A 19726-nucleotide genomic window follows, 5' to 3' on the forward strand; every position below is an offset into this window, starting at 1 on the left:
GAACAATCGTTCCTCAAGGTCCTACCATGCCAGACAGGTCGGTTGAAGAGCGGTGAGACTAAAAGCAGCAATCCCAAGGTCCGAAGGCGAAGTCGTACTGCTGACTGTACAGAGGTGTTTCCTTCAGACAACCAGCATGACAGCGATGCTGCCTTCCCACAAGGAGGGTTGGGGTTAGAAAAGGTCGACCCTAAAAATGCACACCTCGCCTTATCCCACGGATTTCCGTCTCCGGCGGTAAGGGCTTTTGAAGAACGGAGCTAACACGTCAAAAATCCCCCACAAAAAGACCGTGCGTGACCGGCCTCAAGCAGATGTCCCTTGAGCACTGCGGTCACGCTCCCAGGTCGTTAAGACCAACACTAATCCAACTTCTTTTTCAGGTCCCTCAAAAAATACCCTTCCACGGTGTGGGCAGCCGGGAAGTGATACTAGCCTTCATACCCTTAACTGCACACGAGACCAAATTGGTCACTTTCAAATCCTTCCTACACCTAATAACTCTGTTATCTCCACGACTAACCCTTCTCACGTCCTTTTATCACCTCGCACCGCTAGGGCAAACGATTCGAGTACACAGAACGTTATTCCTGGTCTCCTGAAACCACGCTCTAAACTACATGTAGGAACTTTTAATGTCCGAACATTGTGCCAAATAGGACAACAGGCTTCCTTAGCTAGGACTCTAGAATCTTACACCATCGATGTGTGCTGCGTCTCCGAAACGCGCATACAAGATCCGAGTAATGTCATTCATTTGACCGCACCTAATCAAAATAAAGAACCATCTCGATACACGCTTCGTGTATCTGGAAGCACTGATGCTGCTTCCCGTGGCCTCGCTGGAGTAGGTATAGCATTAAGTCCTAGGGCAGAACTAGCTCTTTTAGACTGGATCCCAGTAGACAGTCATCTATGCGCTGTCCGACTAAACGGATCAGTAAGGACCCGGAAAGATAGGGAAACTCGTCGTTGTCTCTTCGTCGTCTCTGCCTACTCTCCCACTGACTGCAGCTCAGATGATATAAAAGATGAGTTCTACAGGAAACTTTCTGACCTTCTCCGAGAAGCTAGGCGTTCTGATGTAGTAATAGTAGCAGGTGACTTTAATGCTCAAGTAGGTAAAGTAAGTGAAAGGGAAAGACACCTGGGTGGATCTTATGGTGTCATGGCGAAAAGAACAGATAATGGCGACCGTCTGTTGCAGCTATGCTCAGATAACCGCCTATTTCTTGCAAATACTAACTTTAAGCATAAGGAAAAACATCTTTTGACATGGCGACCCCCGAATTCATCCCAACGTTGGACCCAATTAGATCACATCGCTATCAGCCACCGATGGAGGGGTTCGATAGAAGACTGTCGCTCATTCTGGGGCACATGTTTAGATTCAGATCATGCTCTAGTGCGAGCACGTATCTGTCTGCGTCTTACTGGTCGTAGGAAAGACACTGCAGGGAAGCCTCTAAGGGTTCTACTTAATGATAAGCAAGCTAAGAATATATTTCAGGAACTACTAGAAAAACAGTTAGGCAGCCATGTAAGTTGTGTCCACCCCGAAGCAGCGTGGAATGACATCCGAAAAGCTGTGGAAACAGCAGTGATATCCGCTAGTAAGGTAAACCATAACGTTAGGGAGAAACAATGGATCTCGGCAGCATCTACCGCACTGATAGATGCTCGTAAACTCATCCCACCTGGCTCTGAACATAACGAAGAGCGGAGTCAACTTAAGCGCAGGCTTATAAGAAGCCTACGTAATGACCGTGAACAGTGGTGGGTAGCGAAAGCAAGAGAGATGGAAAAGGCAGCGGCAATAGGTAACAGTAGGCAGCTATTCAGACTCGTTAAAGAAACCGGTATTAGGAACACGAATATCAGTGAAACCATCTCAGATAAAGATGGGCATATTATTCATTCTCAATCTAGGAGATTGGATCGATGGGCAGAACACTTTAGGGATCAGTTCAACTGGCCTTCAGCCACACTTCAATTACCCGCCATCCCCACTCGTCCTGAATGGCAAATTGAGGTAAGTCCTCCAACCCTCTGTGAGGTTGAAAAAGCTATAGGAAATCTGAAGCGAGGGAGAGCAGCAGGTTGACAGGTTGATCCCTGAGATTTTTAAGGATGGTGGTCCAGTACTAGCAGTGAGATTGACTGAGGTCTTAGGTAGAATCTGGGAACTGGACGTAATTCCATCTGACTGGTCCCAATCGCTGATTGTGCCAGTCTATAAGAAAGGACAAAAGTCCTCCTGTGACAATCACAGAGGGATCAGTTTGACTAATATAGTGTCTAAAATATTAGCTTCAATAATACTAGGTCGCCTAACCAAAGCTTGTGAAGAGCAGACTAGAGAAAACCAGGCTGGTTTTCGACCTGGACGTGGTTGTATAGACCAGATATTTACCCTACGTCAGGTCCTAGAACATAGACACAAATTCAGACGTCCCACAATAGTAGTATTTCTTGACCTTAAGGCGGCATTTGACTCTGTTGATCGTGAGGTTCTATGGCAGTGTTTGTCACTGAAAGGAGTACCAAAGAAGTACATTAACCTCATAAAGGCTCTCTACTCGAACACAACTGGTCGAGTTAGAGCCTATAGCGAACTGTCATCAGAACTGATTACCTCAAGTGGCGTTCGTCAGGGCTGTCCACTCTCCCCATTCTTGTTTAACTTTGTCATTGACATACTTTTAGAGATAGCACTTTCATCAGCTAAACCTCCAGGAGTTGAACTTTTACCGGGAGATTCACTTGTTGACTTAGAATACGCCGACGACATAGTTTTACTCGGTGAAGACGCTGACAACATGCAGAGTCGTCTGACCACTATAAGCAACAATGCAGGCATGTTCGGGATGCGATTCTCTCCCTCGAAGTGCAAAATGTTACTTCAGGATTGGGTTGCAGCGACACCTGAACTAATGATAGGGAGTGAAGTAGTTGAGCGTGTAGACCACTTCACTTATCTTGGGAGTCTCATCAGCCCTTGTGGTCTGGTATGTGACGAAATCTCAGCACGGATACAGAAGGCTCGTCTAGCTTTCGCCAACTTGCGTCATTTATGGCGTAGGCAAGATATCCGTCTAGCAACCAAAGGACGGGTTTACTGTGCAGCAGTTCGCTCCGTCCTTCTTTATGACAGTGAAACATGGTCGGTAAGAGTATAGGATATTCGTAGGCTACTAGTGTTCGATCATAGGTGTCTTCGACGCATTACTTGTACATCCTGGGACCACCGGGTAAGTAATGCATTTGTTAGGAAACGAGTACTAGGTAGGGATGGCAAATCGATTGATGAAGTAGTGAAACGTCATCAGTTGAGATGGCTGGGACATGTGTTACGTATGTCTAATCACCGACTGCCCCGACGTGCAATGTTTCATGGTGTAGGAGTAGGTTGGAAGAAAGCTAGGGGTGGCCAGACCAAAACGTGGCACAAATCCATGAAGTCACTGACAAGTGGACTGGGCCATGTTGGTAGGGGTAGACTACCTGGTTGGGATTCGCGAGATGATAGCAACCGATGGTTAGAGATCTTGAACGACATGGCTCAAAATCGTTTGCAATGGCGAAGGTGCATCCATTCTTTGTGTTCTCTCCAGTCCCAATCTTCTAAATTCTTCATGTCCCTATCTTTTTCTCTTTCTAAATTTATTTCACTGGATTACACCCCTTGAGTAACATCTTCAAACCCTAATCTTTCACATAATGCTTATACTCCTACTACTTCTACCACTATGGGATTTGAATCGACAACTGCATCTCTGTGCTAATGTGGTATGGCAACTCGAACTGATGTACGTACGTACGAAGTTCTACGTTGTGACTGACTGACTGACTGATTCACGGCGGAAGTCAGATGACTGAACACAGTGGATGATAGATGGTCGAACTAGAATGAAAAATAATTGGTTTTAAGCAAAAGTGAACCATTTAATTCCGACTTAGTAGAGTAGATAGTCAGTTAGGATGTTCCACAGTACTTTTAGGTGTGTATATGCGGTAGCCACTTCTTGATTCTTCACACGATGAAAGGATGGTTTTCTTGAGGAATCTGAAGATGGAGCCGGTTTAACGGGTGGTTTCGATGACTTACAGAGAGTGAACGTCGACCCCAAAAGATAACTGCTTAAAGCCAGTCACAGACGGTATTTTATGTGAGGACCTATTGATGTGTTAGCTCCGTACTTTATTGGCTCTACTACAAGAGACGGAAATCTATGGGGAGAGTTGAGGTATTGATTACAGGGATGACCTTTACCAACCCCTCCTTCTGTTATAGGAACACAGCAGCATCGTTACAAATACGGATTGTCTGATAAAGGTATCTTATAGACATCACACTGTGATACAGTCAACAGCATAACTTTGTCCTCCGACCACGAGTACGCTAATTTATCTTAACGATTTCCAGCCAACTTGCCTACCATAGTAAGATCTAAATGAATGATTGTTCTAGACAATATAGCTCGACTGAGTTATCACGCTAGATATGTATCCGACCACTAAATCAAAGCAGCATCTACGGTTGACTATAAACAAAATCATAGTTTTATAATTATACTGTAAATCAAATGGCCAACATTTATTGTATATCTATATAACATTATTTATTTATCTGAACACATAAATATTGTTACAAAGGGGCACCAGATACATATGCGCCATACAAATCTCATTTGATTTGTGTGTGGGCTGTGTTACTACCCAGGTGCCCAAACTGAAGCAGGTGGTTTTCTTAAGGGACCACACCCGGAGCCTTTGACCTAAAGGTCTGATCCACAAGGCAGTGGAGCATCGTGAAGAGATGCAGTCCCACGGTATCCGGTGACCAACGATTGATTCATACGCCATTTGTTCCCTCAGGATACTGGAGCCAGCCCATGTGCACTATTGGTTTAGAATCAGGGTTTTCCAACTCCCCTACGTGGACTCTCCGTATCCACCAACCCGATTAAAACGCCGGATATTCGCTTTTCGTCCTCTCAATATCGTAAACAACATCCCCGCCACGAGAAGGCGGAGAGTAGGACTTCCCTGGCAGAGGCTATATACGCATGGCCATATGAGAGTATATATATATATATATATATATATACATCTATATAACATAATCTTACCTGTACAAGACTCATTAAAATTGGTTGCCAATTTCGACCACTATCTGGTCCACTTAATAATATAATTGTTCCATTATAATTATCCATTGGTTTGATTGAATATTGATTAATTAATTGACTTAATTGTGTTGCTTGTTTTAATATAAACAATAATAAATCTAACCAATTTGTTGATAATAAATAATCATACCAATCAGATCTATGTGGACTATATTGAAATGCAAAATGATCTAATTTCTTTTTATTTAATAAATATAAATATGAATAATTTCTACTAAATGATTGACTTATACTATTACGTATATTATTACTACTACTACTTTTATTATTATTAGTAGTATTAGTATGATTATTATGAATGACGTTGTTATGTCTGTTATTATGATAATCATCACCATCACTTTTAAGTAAATTAGAAAAACTAAATTTACGCCAATCAGATCTTGTTGATAAACGTTTATTAATCATTAAATGATCCATTTGTTGTTTTGATTTTGATCTTAAAAATATGTTGGAATATTTCTTTTCACGATCACTACTTAATGAATCGGTAGATAATGTATCCCAATTCATAAATAGTAGATTATCATTACTATTGGTAGTAGTATTAGTAGTAGTTGTTGTTGCAGTTCCAACATTATTCAATGATTGATGACCACTAACTACTACTGAAGAATCATAATTAGTAGTATTATTCATACTACTACTACTATTATTAGTAGTATTTGTAAACTCATTGAAAATCTCGACATTTGGTGTATAAATTTGTGGTAATTGTATAAGATTTTTTAATTGTAACCATGATTGTTTAATATGATTATGCTTAGGTATTAACCAATTCTCATAATGTTGATTCATTTTATATATATCTGTTGTAAATAAAGATGGAATAAAACCGTTCTGTTCTGAAGACTTTGCAATATCAGCATTATGATGATCATTATTTGAATGATCTGATGTTGTTATTGACGGATAATCATCAGCAGAGCATAAGTCTTTCAAGGAATCTTCTTGGAAAGGAATATAAAATTCTTGGAAAGTTTGTTCTGTTGATTTGGCAATATTTCTATCTTTGAATAATTCATTTAAATGATCACTAAATGATAATTTAATATGTTTTATAAATAATCTTTGTTGATTGGATGTGGATAATTGATCATTACAATCAATAAGTTGATTAATATTAATATCTGTTAATAAATTACCAGATCTTAATATCCATACACCGAATCGGGGTACTAATGGCATTGAAACCGGGGAAGTAGTGGTAGTAGTATTAGTATTAGTAGCAGTAGTAGCAGTCAATGAATAAGGTGGATAATGCTTGTATAAATTGGAATTTTTACTGTGAACTAATGAATTTGAATAATAAAATGATAAAATTGGAAATCGGTGTCCTTCAAAGTAATCGCGAAATATAATTACCTAAAAAAAAGAAATACAACAAGAAAATATGAAATTCACTTACTATTGTTTATTTGAATCTTCCCATTGATGTGTTAGGACTGCAACTGGTCAGTCTCTAATTGGCATATGTGCATATGGTGCGTATTGCCTCGATAATGCCCTAATTCACAAGCATTATAAGCAAAGATGGATAGTGGAATCCAGGACGCGCGTTTCATCCTATTTGGGACTCGTCAACTGGATGTACTTGCATCTCAGTGTTGATGTTCACTCTGGAACTCGAACCAAGTACCTTTTGCTTCAAACGCCATCGCGTTATCCACTCAGCTACTGAGTCCTGATAGCCACTTGCTTGTACAATGAGGTGAAGTTTAAATTCACTTAGTATTGTTTGTTTGAATCTTCCCATTGATGTTTTAGGACTGCAACTGGTCAGTCTCTTATTGGCATACGTGCATACTGTCCGTATTGCCTCGATATTGCCTCAATTCACAAACATGAAATGACTACACTACTCATAAGTAATACATTAATTCATAAGTGGACTTGGGTTTAGGTGATTTGAATAATCAGATGAAACGAAAGTCTCCTATTTCAGATCTGGATAGTCCTATTTCAGAAGTTTATTTTTGTTGTTAAACAAATCAGTATACATTAATTGAATCACTTTTACATGAAATAATTTTACGTTTGCTAAAACTCTACATAAAATTTGTATTCTTCATTGACAACAGTTTTTCTATTTATTTGAAAACATATCAAGTGTAATTTTATAATATTCTAGTGGCTTAATTATACATAAGGCACTATTAATTGGAAACAAGCGTATTCCACTTTTTATCGATTGTTTACCTTGGAACCAATTGGGTATTACCATACTAGTCTAACTGATTCATGGAAGTCATACTCACTGCCTTCTCGCGGAGGGCGTTTGTTTGCGAAATCCAGAGGATCAAAAGCGAATGTCCAGCGCTTTAACTGGGTTTGTTAACACGGAAAGCCCACCTAAGAGAGTTGGAAAACCCTAATTTCAAACCAATAGTGCACATGGGCCCCAGGATCCTGAAGGCACAAATGGCATATGAACCTATTGTTGGTTACCAGCTACCATGGGACTGCATCCCCTAACGTTACTCCATCGCCTTGTGGATTAGACCTTCAAGTCAAAGGCTCAGGGAGTGGCCCTCTAGGAAAACCACCTGCCTCGGTTTGGGTGTCCGTGCAATATTCCAGCCCTCACGCAAATCGAATGACGAAGTGTGGCGCATTTGTATTTGGTGTACCCTTGTACCAATCTTTATGTATCTAAATAATAATAAATCTAATTGATCACTTAAGTTTTGAATTTGTGACTTATAGAGTCAGTCAGAAACCGGGAAACGAACCGAAAGGAAAATGTTAAATAGACACAAAATTCCCTTTTGATTTGTTACGCTTTGACGCAAATGAGTAATCATGATAATTGACGGGATAATCGAGCATGAAATGAACAAGAAAAGTAATACAACGACTAAACGAGAAGATAAATAGTTAGTAAACCAAACCGAATTGCTGTATATGGAGAAGATTAAATTATGGGTAACTTCCAGCAACTATTTGTAGACTGTCATTATATATATTCTTACTGTATAACTGTCAAGTAACTATATATCAGTCAGTCAATCACATACAACGTAGGACCAGGCACATATATGCATCGGTCCAAGTTGCCATACCTCGTTAACACAACAAGATGAACACCGAATTCATAGAAGTAGTTAATTTAGTGGAGGTAATCTATAAAAGAAAGGTTGTATACAGGGATCTAAGTATAGGAAGGAAGACAGATATGAAGCAATTTTAACCTCAAGGTTTAAGGGAAGATAAAGAGTGTATACACCTGCGCCATTGTGATCGATTCTGAGACATGTCACCCAGAGTCTCTGTGGTCAAATACTAGTAACTTACAAGTATCTTCTCTTAATGGCCACGTTTCGCAGCCGTAAAGTAGAACAGAGCGAACTGCTGCACAGTATACTCGTACCTTAATTGATAGACGGATATCTCGTCTTCACCATAGGTGACGTAAGTTGGGAAAAGCCAAACGAGCTTTATGAATCCGTGCTGAGATTTCGTCAGACACCAACCCATTAGGGTTGATCAGACTTCCAAGATAAGTGAAGTTGTCGACGCGTTCGACTACTTCACTCCCTATCCTTAGTTCAGGTGTTGATGCAGGCCAATTCTGAAGAAACAACTTGCATTTAAAGGGGGAGAAACGCATCTCAAACATCCTGACATTGTTGCCCAGTGTTACCAAAAGACTCTAGATTTTATCAGCGTCTTCGCCAAACAGGACTGTGTCATCTGAGTATTCCAAGTCAATATATATATATATATATATATATAACCTATCATAAGCCTTCAGTTGACCTGTTGGTTACTATTATACGATTTAGTATCCTTAAGTTATTATCAATTTATCAGTTACAGTATCCAAAACTCACAGTTGTTTTTGGCTTGATCTTGTACAATTATTATTTTTCATTTTATGGTGTGCTGTGATCTGGTTTATCTTTATATTAACTACGTGTGAGTGAAATATGAGATTCATATAGCGGAGGCTGATATTTGTATTCTGGACTCAAGCAGACAAGTCTAGGCGAGAAGTCACTATTTTGAGGACCAATAAGGATTTAGGAGTTGACGCAAGGCTGCTAAGGCTGGTTGTTTATTTATTTATTTAAACACATAAATATTGGTACAAAAAGCACCAGATAAATATGCGCCACACAAATCTCATTTAATTTGTGTGAGAGCTGTGATACTGCACAGGTGCCCAAACTGAAGCAGGTGGTTTTCTTAGAGGGCCACACCCTGAGCCTTTGACCTAAAGGTCTGATCCAGTGGAGCTTCGTGAGGAGATGCAGTCACATGGTAGCCGGTCACCAACAGTTGGTTCATACGTCATTTGTTCCCTCACAATACTGGGGCCCATGTGCACCATTGGTTTGGAATCAAGGCTTTCCGACTCCCCTAGGTGGACTCGCCGTGTCCACCAACCCGGTTAAAGCGCCGGACATTCGCTTTTCATCCTCTCAATTTCGTAAACAACATCCCCGCCACTGTGGGAAGGCAGTGAGTAGGACTTCCCTAGAAGAGGCTATATACGCGTGGCCACGTGAGAGCATTTCGAGAGGGAGAGCGGACTCTCCCCACTCTCGGCCGCATCAGGGTATTTGGGGGCCTAGTCATTGGTTTAGCATAATAACAAGGTCACATAAGTCGGTATTCTGATTGGTGACTTTGTCACCTGATAACTGACAGGGGCAAAACACAACACTAATGTAACCGGTTATCAGTGAAAAAAATCTAAAACCAATCAGAATAGAGAGGCTGGTGTCAATTATCAGCTTAATGTGCAATTTAAAATACTTTTTGTTGATAAGAAAGAGTCATTGTGAATAATATATGAGATTGTATATATTCAAAGAAACACATTGTGCTTTTACATTACTACTTCATGTGCAATTGGTATAGATAACATAAAAGAAAATTGATTAGTTTTTACTATTAACTAATACACAAATGGTTTACTTGTGATGCATTGAATAATTTATCAACACTTCTGCGATCTCTCTTTCTCTCTATATATATTTATGAACAGATTTGGACATATCGACCAAAGCGTTATGTTGTCAAGGAATAGATTAGGGTATATACAAATATACATGGAAGCTATATGGAGTGATGAAGAAAACAAAATTGATCTCGAATAAGATCAGATGAATTTTTGTATCGAACATAATTTAACTTTTGTATCAAGAGATTGATGCTCGACTATGAAAAATTTATATTTTCATGTCATAAAGAAATACATGATGTTTTTCATACTTTCTGCCCTCAAATGCCCTGGTACGGTCCATAGTGGGGAGAGTCCGCTCTCCCTCTTCAAATGCTCTCACATGGCCACGCGTATATAGCCTCTGCCAGCGAAGTCCTACTCACTGACTTCTCGCACCACGGGTGTTGTTTACGAAAGTGAGAGGACGAAAAGCGAATTTCCGGCGCTTTAACTGGGTTAATGGACACAGAAAGTTCACCTAGGGAAGTTGGAAAACCCTGATTCCAAACTAATGGTGGACATGGGATCCAGTATCCTGAGGGAACAAATGGCGTATGAATCACCAGATATATATGCACCGCACAAATCTCATTTCATTTGTGTGAAGACTGTGATACTGCCCAGATGCCCAAACTGAAGCAGGTGGTTTTATTAAGGGGCCACACCAGGAGCCTTTGACCTAAAGGTCTGACCCACAAGGCAGTGGAACGTCGTGAGGAGATGCAGTTCCATGGTAGACGGTGAACAACGATTGATTCATATGCCATTTGTTCCTATAGGATCCTGGAACCCATGTGCACTATTAGTTTGGAATCACGGTTTTCCAACTTCCCTAGGTGAACTTTCCGTGTCCACCAACCCGGTTAAAGCGCCGGACATTCGCTTTTCGTCCTCTCACTTTCGTAAACAACACCCGTGGTGCGAGAAGTCAGTGAGTAGGACTTCGCTGGCAGAGGCTATATACGCGTGGCCATGTGAGAGCATTTGAAGAGGGAGAGCGGACTCTCCCCACTCTCGGCCGTACCAGGGCATTTGGAGGCATTATATAGAGTGAATAATAATGATTAACAGAATAATTTAATACATAACAAGCAATGCACTTACAGACATTTTAAATGCAATTGTAGGTATCTCCAATGGTAATGTACGACAATAAGCAAAATCTGTATTATCAATTATTGTATAATTCCCTTTTAAACGATGATACCAAGTTGTTTTTAATCTTGTCAATGAATTAATTGGAGTAATGTTGACTGACTGACAAATGTTTAGTGTATAAGGAGAAGAAGAAGAAAATAAGGCACATATAGATGAGACCAATTACAACATTGAAAATGTAAAACAAATTATTGTATATTTCATTACTGACAAAATTGTGAGGTTTTAGTAAGTATTAAAACAACTTGATTATGAATACAGTGGTCTTGAGTGCTGTTAGAGATAAGAGGGCAGTTATCACTTCCCGGGTTCCCACACCGTGGAAGGGTTCTTCTAGAGGTACCTGAAAAGGAAATTGGGTTAGAAGTGGTCTTTATGATCTGAGAGCGTGACCGCAGTGCCCAAGGGACAACCGCTTGAGGTCGATCACACACGACCATTTTGTAAGTAGTTTGTGTGTTATCTCCGTACTTGTTGGGACCTTACATCCGGAGACGGATATCCGTGGGATAGGGTGAAGTGTGCATTTTTAGGGTCGACCTTTTCTAACACCACTCCTCCTTGTGGGAAGGCAGCATCGCTGTTATGCTAGTTGTTTGAAGGAAACACCTTACTGCTGTCACACCTCTGTACAGTCAGCAGTACGACTTCGCCTTCGGACCTTGGGTTTGCTGCTTTTAGTCTTACCGCTCTTCAACCGATATGTCTGGCATGGTAGGACCTTGAGGAACGATTGTTTCAGCCAGTATAGCTCGGTTGTTTCATCACGATAGGCAAGCCCGACCACCATGTCAAGGTAGCAGTAACGGTTGACTGACTGACTGACTAAAACAACTATTTAGCAGAATTAATTTTAAGGGTTTGTAGTCTCTTGATTATTGATATTTAAAACTCGATTGGTCAATTACTGTTTGCAATATATACTCAATAAAATGAATGTCTTGATAATTCCTGCTTTAAAAAGATAACTAAACTTTTAACAAATGGCTAAGTAGATGAGTCCTTGATTCATGTTGGATGCCGGCTTAAAGGTCGTCTAGAGGTTAAGCGTTCGCACGCGGAAACGAAGGCCCTGTATTTGAATCTCGCAAGCGGGATTGTGGATGCACACGAATGAGGAGTCTCACAATAGGACGAGACGGCCGTCCAGTGCTTCCAGGTTTTCCATGGTGGTCTAGCTTCAATTGACTCATGATTTCAACTATGAAAATACTAAATTCTCCACAAAACCCCTTCCGAAATATTAGATTATAAGGCTATAGAACTTTATTCCTCATACAGAGACTAAGAGGTGTGATTAATCACCGTTTAAAACCATGAATTACTAATAAATTGCTATTTTCTTCCCTTAAAACAAAAACTTAATCGACAAACCTAAAATATATTGACGACCTTGAACAGCTTATCAGATAATCACAAATCGACTTATAATAAGTAGAATATGTACATATATAGGCTTATCTCAAGTTGCTCGATTTATATCACAGTAAGTTGTCGGATAACGTACTGAATAATTGTTTAGACTATTTTGTTGAATGAGTATTCACGTTATATGCTGTGGAATGATGTATTTTTATTACCTAAAACAATCTATGAAGCATAATTCGATAAAACAATAAATAATTTATATCTGTGATATTCCTTATGTTGTTTATAGTCGATTGCTATACCGTCCAGACGTCAAGTGTGACAGAACGACATTCCATTTTATACTAATATAAGTTAAGACAAATATAACTAATTCCACGCTAACAATAGATATAGATGTTCAGTCAGTCAGTCACAACGTAGAACTTCGCACATATGTACATCAGTTCGAGTTGCCATACCACATTAGCACAGAGATGCAGTTGTCGATTCAAACTCCATAGTGATAGAGGTAGTAAAAGTACAAGTATTATGTGAAGGATTAGGGTTTAAAGATGTTATTGAAGGAGTATGATCCAATGAAATAGATTTGGAAAGAGAAAAAAGATAGGGACATGAAGTCAGAAGATTAGAATTTGGTAGAACACAAAGAGTGGATGCACCTGCGCAAATGCAAACGATTTTGAGCCATGGTATTCAAGGTCTCTAACCATCGATTGCTATCGTCTCGCGAATCCCGACCAGGTAGTGTACACCTACCATCATGGCTCAGTCCAATTGTCAGTGACTTCATGGATTTGTGCCACGTTTTGGCACAAATAGATGTTGAAGTAAATGAGATAAAGGACTTATGAAGTGATTAAGTTTGCTTTTATTGAACTCTGTCATCAGTAAAGCTGGATTTTAGAGAGATTTTCTTAGCAACTTAACGATGGATAAATACAGAAAAACAAAACATTGCTGAATTTATACTTAACTTTGTGAAAATTGAATTTAATCCCTATCTTTACACAACAGATATAAGTACTGCAAGTCAAAGAGAAGTATTTCTAAGTAAAAGATTCATTTCCACCCAATAATACGGTGTTTAGGCATGGTGCAACTTTCTGTAATCCTCTCAAATAGGATATTTTAGAATAGGACACTCAAAGACGTTTTTGAATAAGATAATATCCAACAGCTTTCTATTTCCACTATAACCCTGTATAGACAATAGTCAACAACGTCAAATAATTCATTCATTAACAATCAATTTAATGAAAATCTACGATATGGATTGTTTTCAGAGAGCTTTACAGTTTTTATTACGATTTCATGGAGGGTTGATGTAAACGGGCATTGGACGAATGTACACATGGAAAAGTGATGTGATTTCCAAAACTATATAGGTATCTTTAAATAGACACTAAAAAATAACTAGGTAAACTGGTACATGTGTATTGATAGCTAGACTGGGAAAAATGGTAGCTTATTGGGTGAAACGTAGAGCTTTCAACCCCTACATAATAGGCTCGAAATCTCCTGCACCTATTTTGGATAGCATCGTTAATCTCAACACTTGCAAACTTGACCAAGGTCGCTACGGACGACATGAGGTATGAAGACATTATAGGATGACATAGAGTACGAGGAAGGAACGAGAATGGTGAAAGATAGCCACATATATGTGCCTTCAACAACATGGTCATGGGCAGTAACATTTCCCACTACATATACACGCACAAAGCTTAATGGGTTTCACTGGACCACACTACGGAGAATCATATCAATCATATCTGTATCAATAACAAATTCAGAAGGTTCATCGAAGATGTACGAATAAAGAGGGCGGCTGAAATGGCTTCAGATCATCACATGATGGTGATCAAGGTGAAACTGAAGTCACGGAAGTTTAATACAACTTTCCTTTGTGATGCTAAAATCTCAGCAAGCTCAAGATGACTATGTGAACCAGGTTTAAGACGCGAAAATTCTAATATAAGAAGTGGAAATCACTATGGAGAATGACCGAAAAGGGATTAGCGAAGTTACACTCACAACGTAGGACTTCGTACATACATACATCAGTTCGAGTTGCCATACCACATTAGCACAGAGATGCAGTTGTCGATTCAAATCCCATGGTGGTGTAGATAGTAAGAGTATAAGCAGTAATCCGAAAAATTAGGGTTTAAAGTTGTTATTGAAGGAGTGTAATCCAGTGAAATAAATCTGGAAAGAGAAAAAAAGATAGGGACATGAAGAATTTAGAAGATTGGAACTGGAGAGAACACAAAGAGCGGATGCATCTTTACCACTGCAAACGATTTTGAGCCATGCCATTCAAGGTCTTTAACCATCGATTGCTATCATCTTGCGGATCTCAACCAGGTAGTCTACACCTACCGGTATGGCTCAGTCAACTTGTCAGTGACTTCATGGATTTGTGCCACGTTTTGGTCTGGCCGCCCCTAGCTTTCTTCCAACCTACTCATACACCATAAAACATCGCATGTCGGGGCAATCGGTGATTAGACATACGTAACACGTGTCCCAACCATCTCAACTGATGACGTTTCACTACTTCATCAATCCATTTACCATCCTTACCTAGTACCCGTTTCCTAACATCTGCATTACTTACTCAGTGGTCCCAGGATATACGGGCAATGCTTCGAAGACACCTATGATCGAAAACTAGTAGCTTACGAATATCCTATACTCTTATCGGCCATGTTTCACTGCCATAAAATAGGACGGAACGAACTGCTGCACAGTAAACCCGTCCTTTGGTTGCTAGACGGATATCTTGCCTACGCCATAAATGACGCAAGTTGGTGAAAGCTAGTCGAGCCTTCTGTATCCGTGCTGAGACTTTGTCAAACACCAGACCACAAGGGCTGATGAGACTCCCATGATAAGTGAAACGGTCATCACGCTCAACTACATTACTCCCTATCATTAATTCAGGTGTCGATGCAACCCAATCCTGAAGTGACATTTTGCACTTCGAGGGGGAGAATCTAATCCCGAACATGCCTGCATTGGATTAGAGAAGCAATAACTTCAACATACCAGGAGGTCCAGAAGTCAATAAACACCAGTATCGAGAACGAGTATTTGTAGACAATCTGTTCAAGACTCACGATGAGAAGAACCGCAGTCAACGCCCCCAAATGCCCTGGTACGGCCGAGAGTGGGGAGAGTCTGCTCTCCCTCTCGAAATGCTCTCATATGGCCACGCGAATATATAGCCTCTTCTAGGGAAGTCCTACTCACTGAATTCTCGCACCACGGGTGTTGTTCACAAAAGTGAGAGGACGAAAAGCGAATGTCCGGCGCTCTAACCGGGTTGGTGGATGTGGAGGATCCAATGGTGCACATCGGCTACAGTATCCTGAAGGAACGAATGGCGTATGAACCAACTGTTGGTCACCAGCTACCATGGGACTGCATCTTCTTACGATGCTCCACTGCCTTGTGGATCAGACCTTTAGGTCAAAGGCTCCGGGTGTGGCCCCCTAAGAAAACTACCTGCTTCAGTATGGGCACCTGGGCAGTATCACAGCCCTCACACAAATTAAATGAGATTTGTGTGGCGCATACTTATCTGGTGCTTCCTTGTACCAATATTTATGTGTTTAAATAAAATAAATAAAAAACCGCAGTCAACGGACGAAAAAAACGAGAGAAGCCGAGACACAGACTGAATATACAGAGGCAAACAAACGAATGAAAAACAGCAATAAAGCCGACAAGCAGAAATATGTAACGACAGCGAATAAATCTTCAAAAGAGGGAAATTTCAAGAATTATATAGTCTAACCAAGAAGCCAGAAGGGAAATATGGTAAACCAGAGTGACCAGTCACAAACAAAGAATGAAAACCAGTTACTGAGGTTTAAGAGTAGCAGAACATGTGGTCACAGAGCCTTGAACACCCACTGACCCTCCAGAGAAGCATGAGTTACTGTGGTCACCTTACATACAGTTGGATGATTTGGCCTTTGCAGACGACTTAGTCCATTTCTCCCATACACAGTAAAAAATGCAGACGCAGTCCGCCAGTGTAGCAGTGCCTTCTACAGAGTCAACATTCACAAGAGAGAAACTAAGATCCTGAAATAAAACAGTGAGCAGCCACCTCAGCTGACTGCGACATATCACCAAAATCATTGGATAATAATTATTGAGTAATATTGCCAATTGAATGGGAGATAATCAGAACGGTGCGGATGCACTAATTCAAACATTTCTTTGATGTTCAAGTCTTCATGCTGTTTCCTATGATTTTTATACACTAAACCTTTCTTGTTTCTTTATAATTTATTTAAACGCAAATATTGGTACAAAAAAGCACCGGATAAATATGCGCCGCACGAATCTCATTTGATTTGTGTGAGTACTGTGATATTGCCCAGACGCCTAAACTGAAACAGGTGATTTTCTTAGGGGGCCACACTCGGAGCCTTCGACCTAAAGGTCTGATCCACAAGGCAGTGGAACGTCGTGAGGAGATGCAGTCTCATGGTAGCTGGTGACCAACAGTTGGCTCATACGCCATTTGCTCCTTCAGGATCCTGGAACCCATGTCCACCATTAGTTTGGAATCAGGGTTTTCTAACTCCCCTAGGTGGACTTTCCGTGTCCACCAACCCGGTTAAAGCGCCGGACATTCGCTTTTCGTCCTCTCACTTTCGTAAACAACACCCGTGGTGCGAGAAGTCAGTGAGTAGGACTTCGCTGGCAGAGGCTATATACGCGTGGCCATGTGAGAGCATTTGAAGAGGGAGAGCGGACTCTCCCCACTATGGACCGTACCAGGGCATTTGGGGACGTTTCTTTATAAACGTTGTCTGTAATGCTTATTTTTCTACCAGCGTTATCAGTAATAGTAATCATAATAATAATTGTTATAGATATAACTAAACTTACAAAATTATATTCATTGTTATTCCGATTACTTTCATTAATATTTACATTAGATCTTTTATAAGAACTAAAATTTGTATTTTGTTTAACAATTAATAATGTTTCCAAATTATGAATTGCATATTCATTAGCTAATAAATAGCCTGTAGATCTACGAATATGTGAAATTCTTTTTGTTAATGAATTTATAAATAAATTTATATTACTTTTTATATTCTTTCGTAATATATTCGATTCTTTTGAAGTTAATAAAGAGATTTTAATTAATTTCAAATTGTCATAACATAGTTGAAAATTGTACACTTCAAAATCTGTTGTTAATATGAATAAACGTGATGGTGTATGTGGTGGTAATTTCTTACTTCCATTTAACCAACACTTTTTAAAGTTTAATTTGGAACCATTCACTGAACGTAACCATAGATTATGTATTGGGTCAAATTTATATATACGATCATGTCGATCTTGTATAAGTAAATAATCAATTTTACCTAAACCTATACATCCAGGACGGTTAGAAATCCATGAATGATAGAAATAAGGCTCTGTACGATGCAGTGCTTGAGATAACAATTGACTGTACACAAAATTTTTTTCAAAAAAAAAGAAGAGGATTTTAAATAACTAAAAGTTAGTTTTAAAAAAAAATATGTTAATAATAAAGTGTTGGAGTCAACCAATAAAAGGAAACATCCTAAAAAACCAAGTTATAAACTGACCACCACTCTGCTTTTCAAAACCAGACTCACCATCCGAAAATAATGCACAATGAGGAACTCTCTGGGATGATGCTCGTAAGATACACACAACCCACCGAAGTTGGTGTTTTACGATGATGAGACCAATCGAAATATCGTCAATGTGCCTGAATACACATTGCCGAACTTCCTCATTACTCACACACTCCATTTGTGTATTCAAATCCCTTACTAGTACTAAAATATCTGTCAAACACAGTCTCTTGTGGTCATCTACTTAATGGTATAACTCAATATCAATCACATCAAGGCTACAAGTATAGTATCTGAAGAGTATTTTGACAATGTATTAGTTACCACTACTGATGGCTTTATAATAGGAAACCCATGAGCTTTGATAGAATAATTTGGTATATCTTTGAGAAATGACTATTAACAATGTGGCTTTTAGGAAGCTGAAAACGAGACTTGGTGAACGGCTCCAAATCTGTGCAACCTTTTTAAGCAGTACTTCAGTCAACAAGATCTAGTCAAATGTTTGGGAAACGAAGTATTTCCTAATAGTGCTTTAGCAACTGATATCGTATAACTGAAAACGACATCGCATAGAATACATTCAATTAGAAAACTAAACTGTTTTAAAAAAGACAACCTAAACTAACTAACTAACCGAGTAGCATTAATTTCCTCCCTATTTATTTGTCCAAGATTAATACATGGTACAAATAAGACTTCCCAATTTGATAAACCCAGAATTCCATACAATGTTAATTTATTGTGTACAACTTCAAAACATCCAAATCGAAAAATTTTATCCAAAGGCTTTCCAACCAATTGCTTCTCCCCTGAATTTCTAACAGCAGTTAGCAAGTGACCTGTGGGATGTTCTGAAGAAACTCCATGGAAAGGCACTTCATAGGCACAATAGCAACATGGTACATTATCCATTCCATTTGATTATCACAAGACTGTCATGGCCATGAGATACAAGGTAGGAACTTGGGGCAAAAACAAACCAAATTTTCTGTAGATTGGTCGATTATACTCTACTGAAAATATATTCAATAAAACATAGAAATTTAAACGATGAAGTGAATGTTCATGACTGACGGGTGCAAGAACTACTCTCTGATCTAAGCTAGTAATGTAAACAATGTTATAACTATCTGTAACCGAATGAAAGTTAAGTAACGCAATTCGGCTGATAAGTAACATCAGGGCGATAATCAGCCTAATAAAAGCACTGTTTTCGTGGTAAACGTAAAGTATACAATCGAATGACAGTGATGTGTTAAACATTATGGCTAACCGAAACGCTGCAAGGACGAATGAATCACTTATCATGCTAAGAATATGGTTTTAGGATCCTTGTATTATAGTTGATGTTAGTTCATGATAAAAACTCTAACCGATCGCCTAATCCTAACACTGATTCTTAATCATATTTT

At 39.5% G+C, this 19726-nt stretch overlaps 1 protein-coding gene across 1 annotated transcript; it reads right to left on the reverse strand.

The window, feature by feature from the left end:
- Window positions 1-4997: 4997 nt before the first annotated feature.
- Smp_176480 (hypothetical protein) lies at window positions 4998-19226 on the reverse strand (the record flags this gene model as incomplete). Its single annotated transcript, XM_018791230.1, has 4 exons — window positions 4998-6557; window positions 11248-11400; window positions 17584-18157; window positions 18949-19226. The coding sequence occupies 4 exons, from the start codon at window positions 19224-19226 to the stop codon at window positions 4998-5000; spliced, it is 2565 nt and encodes an 854-aa protein (XP_018645567.1).
- Between the last annotated feature and the right edge of the window lie 500 nt (window positions 19227-19726).

Source organism: Schistosoma mansoni (genome assembly GCF_000237925.1).
Source record: "Schistosoma mansoni, WGS project CABG00000000 data, chromosome 3 unplaced supercontig 0141, strain Puerto Rico, whole genome shotgun sequence".
NCBI lineage: Eukaryota > Metazoa > Platyhelminthes > Trematoda > Strigeidida > Schistosomatidae > Schistosoma > Schistosoma mansoni.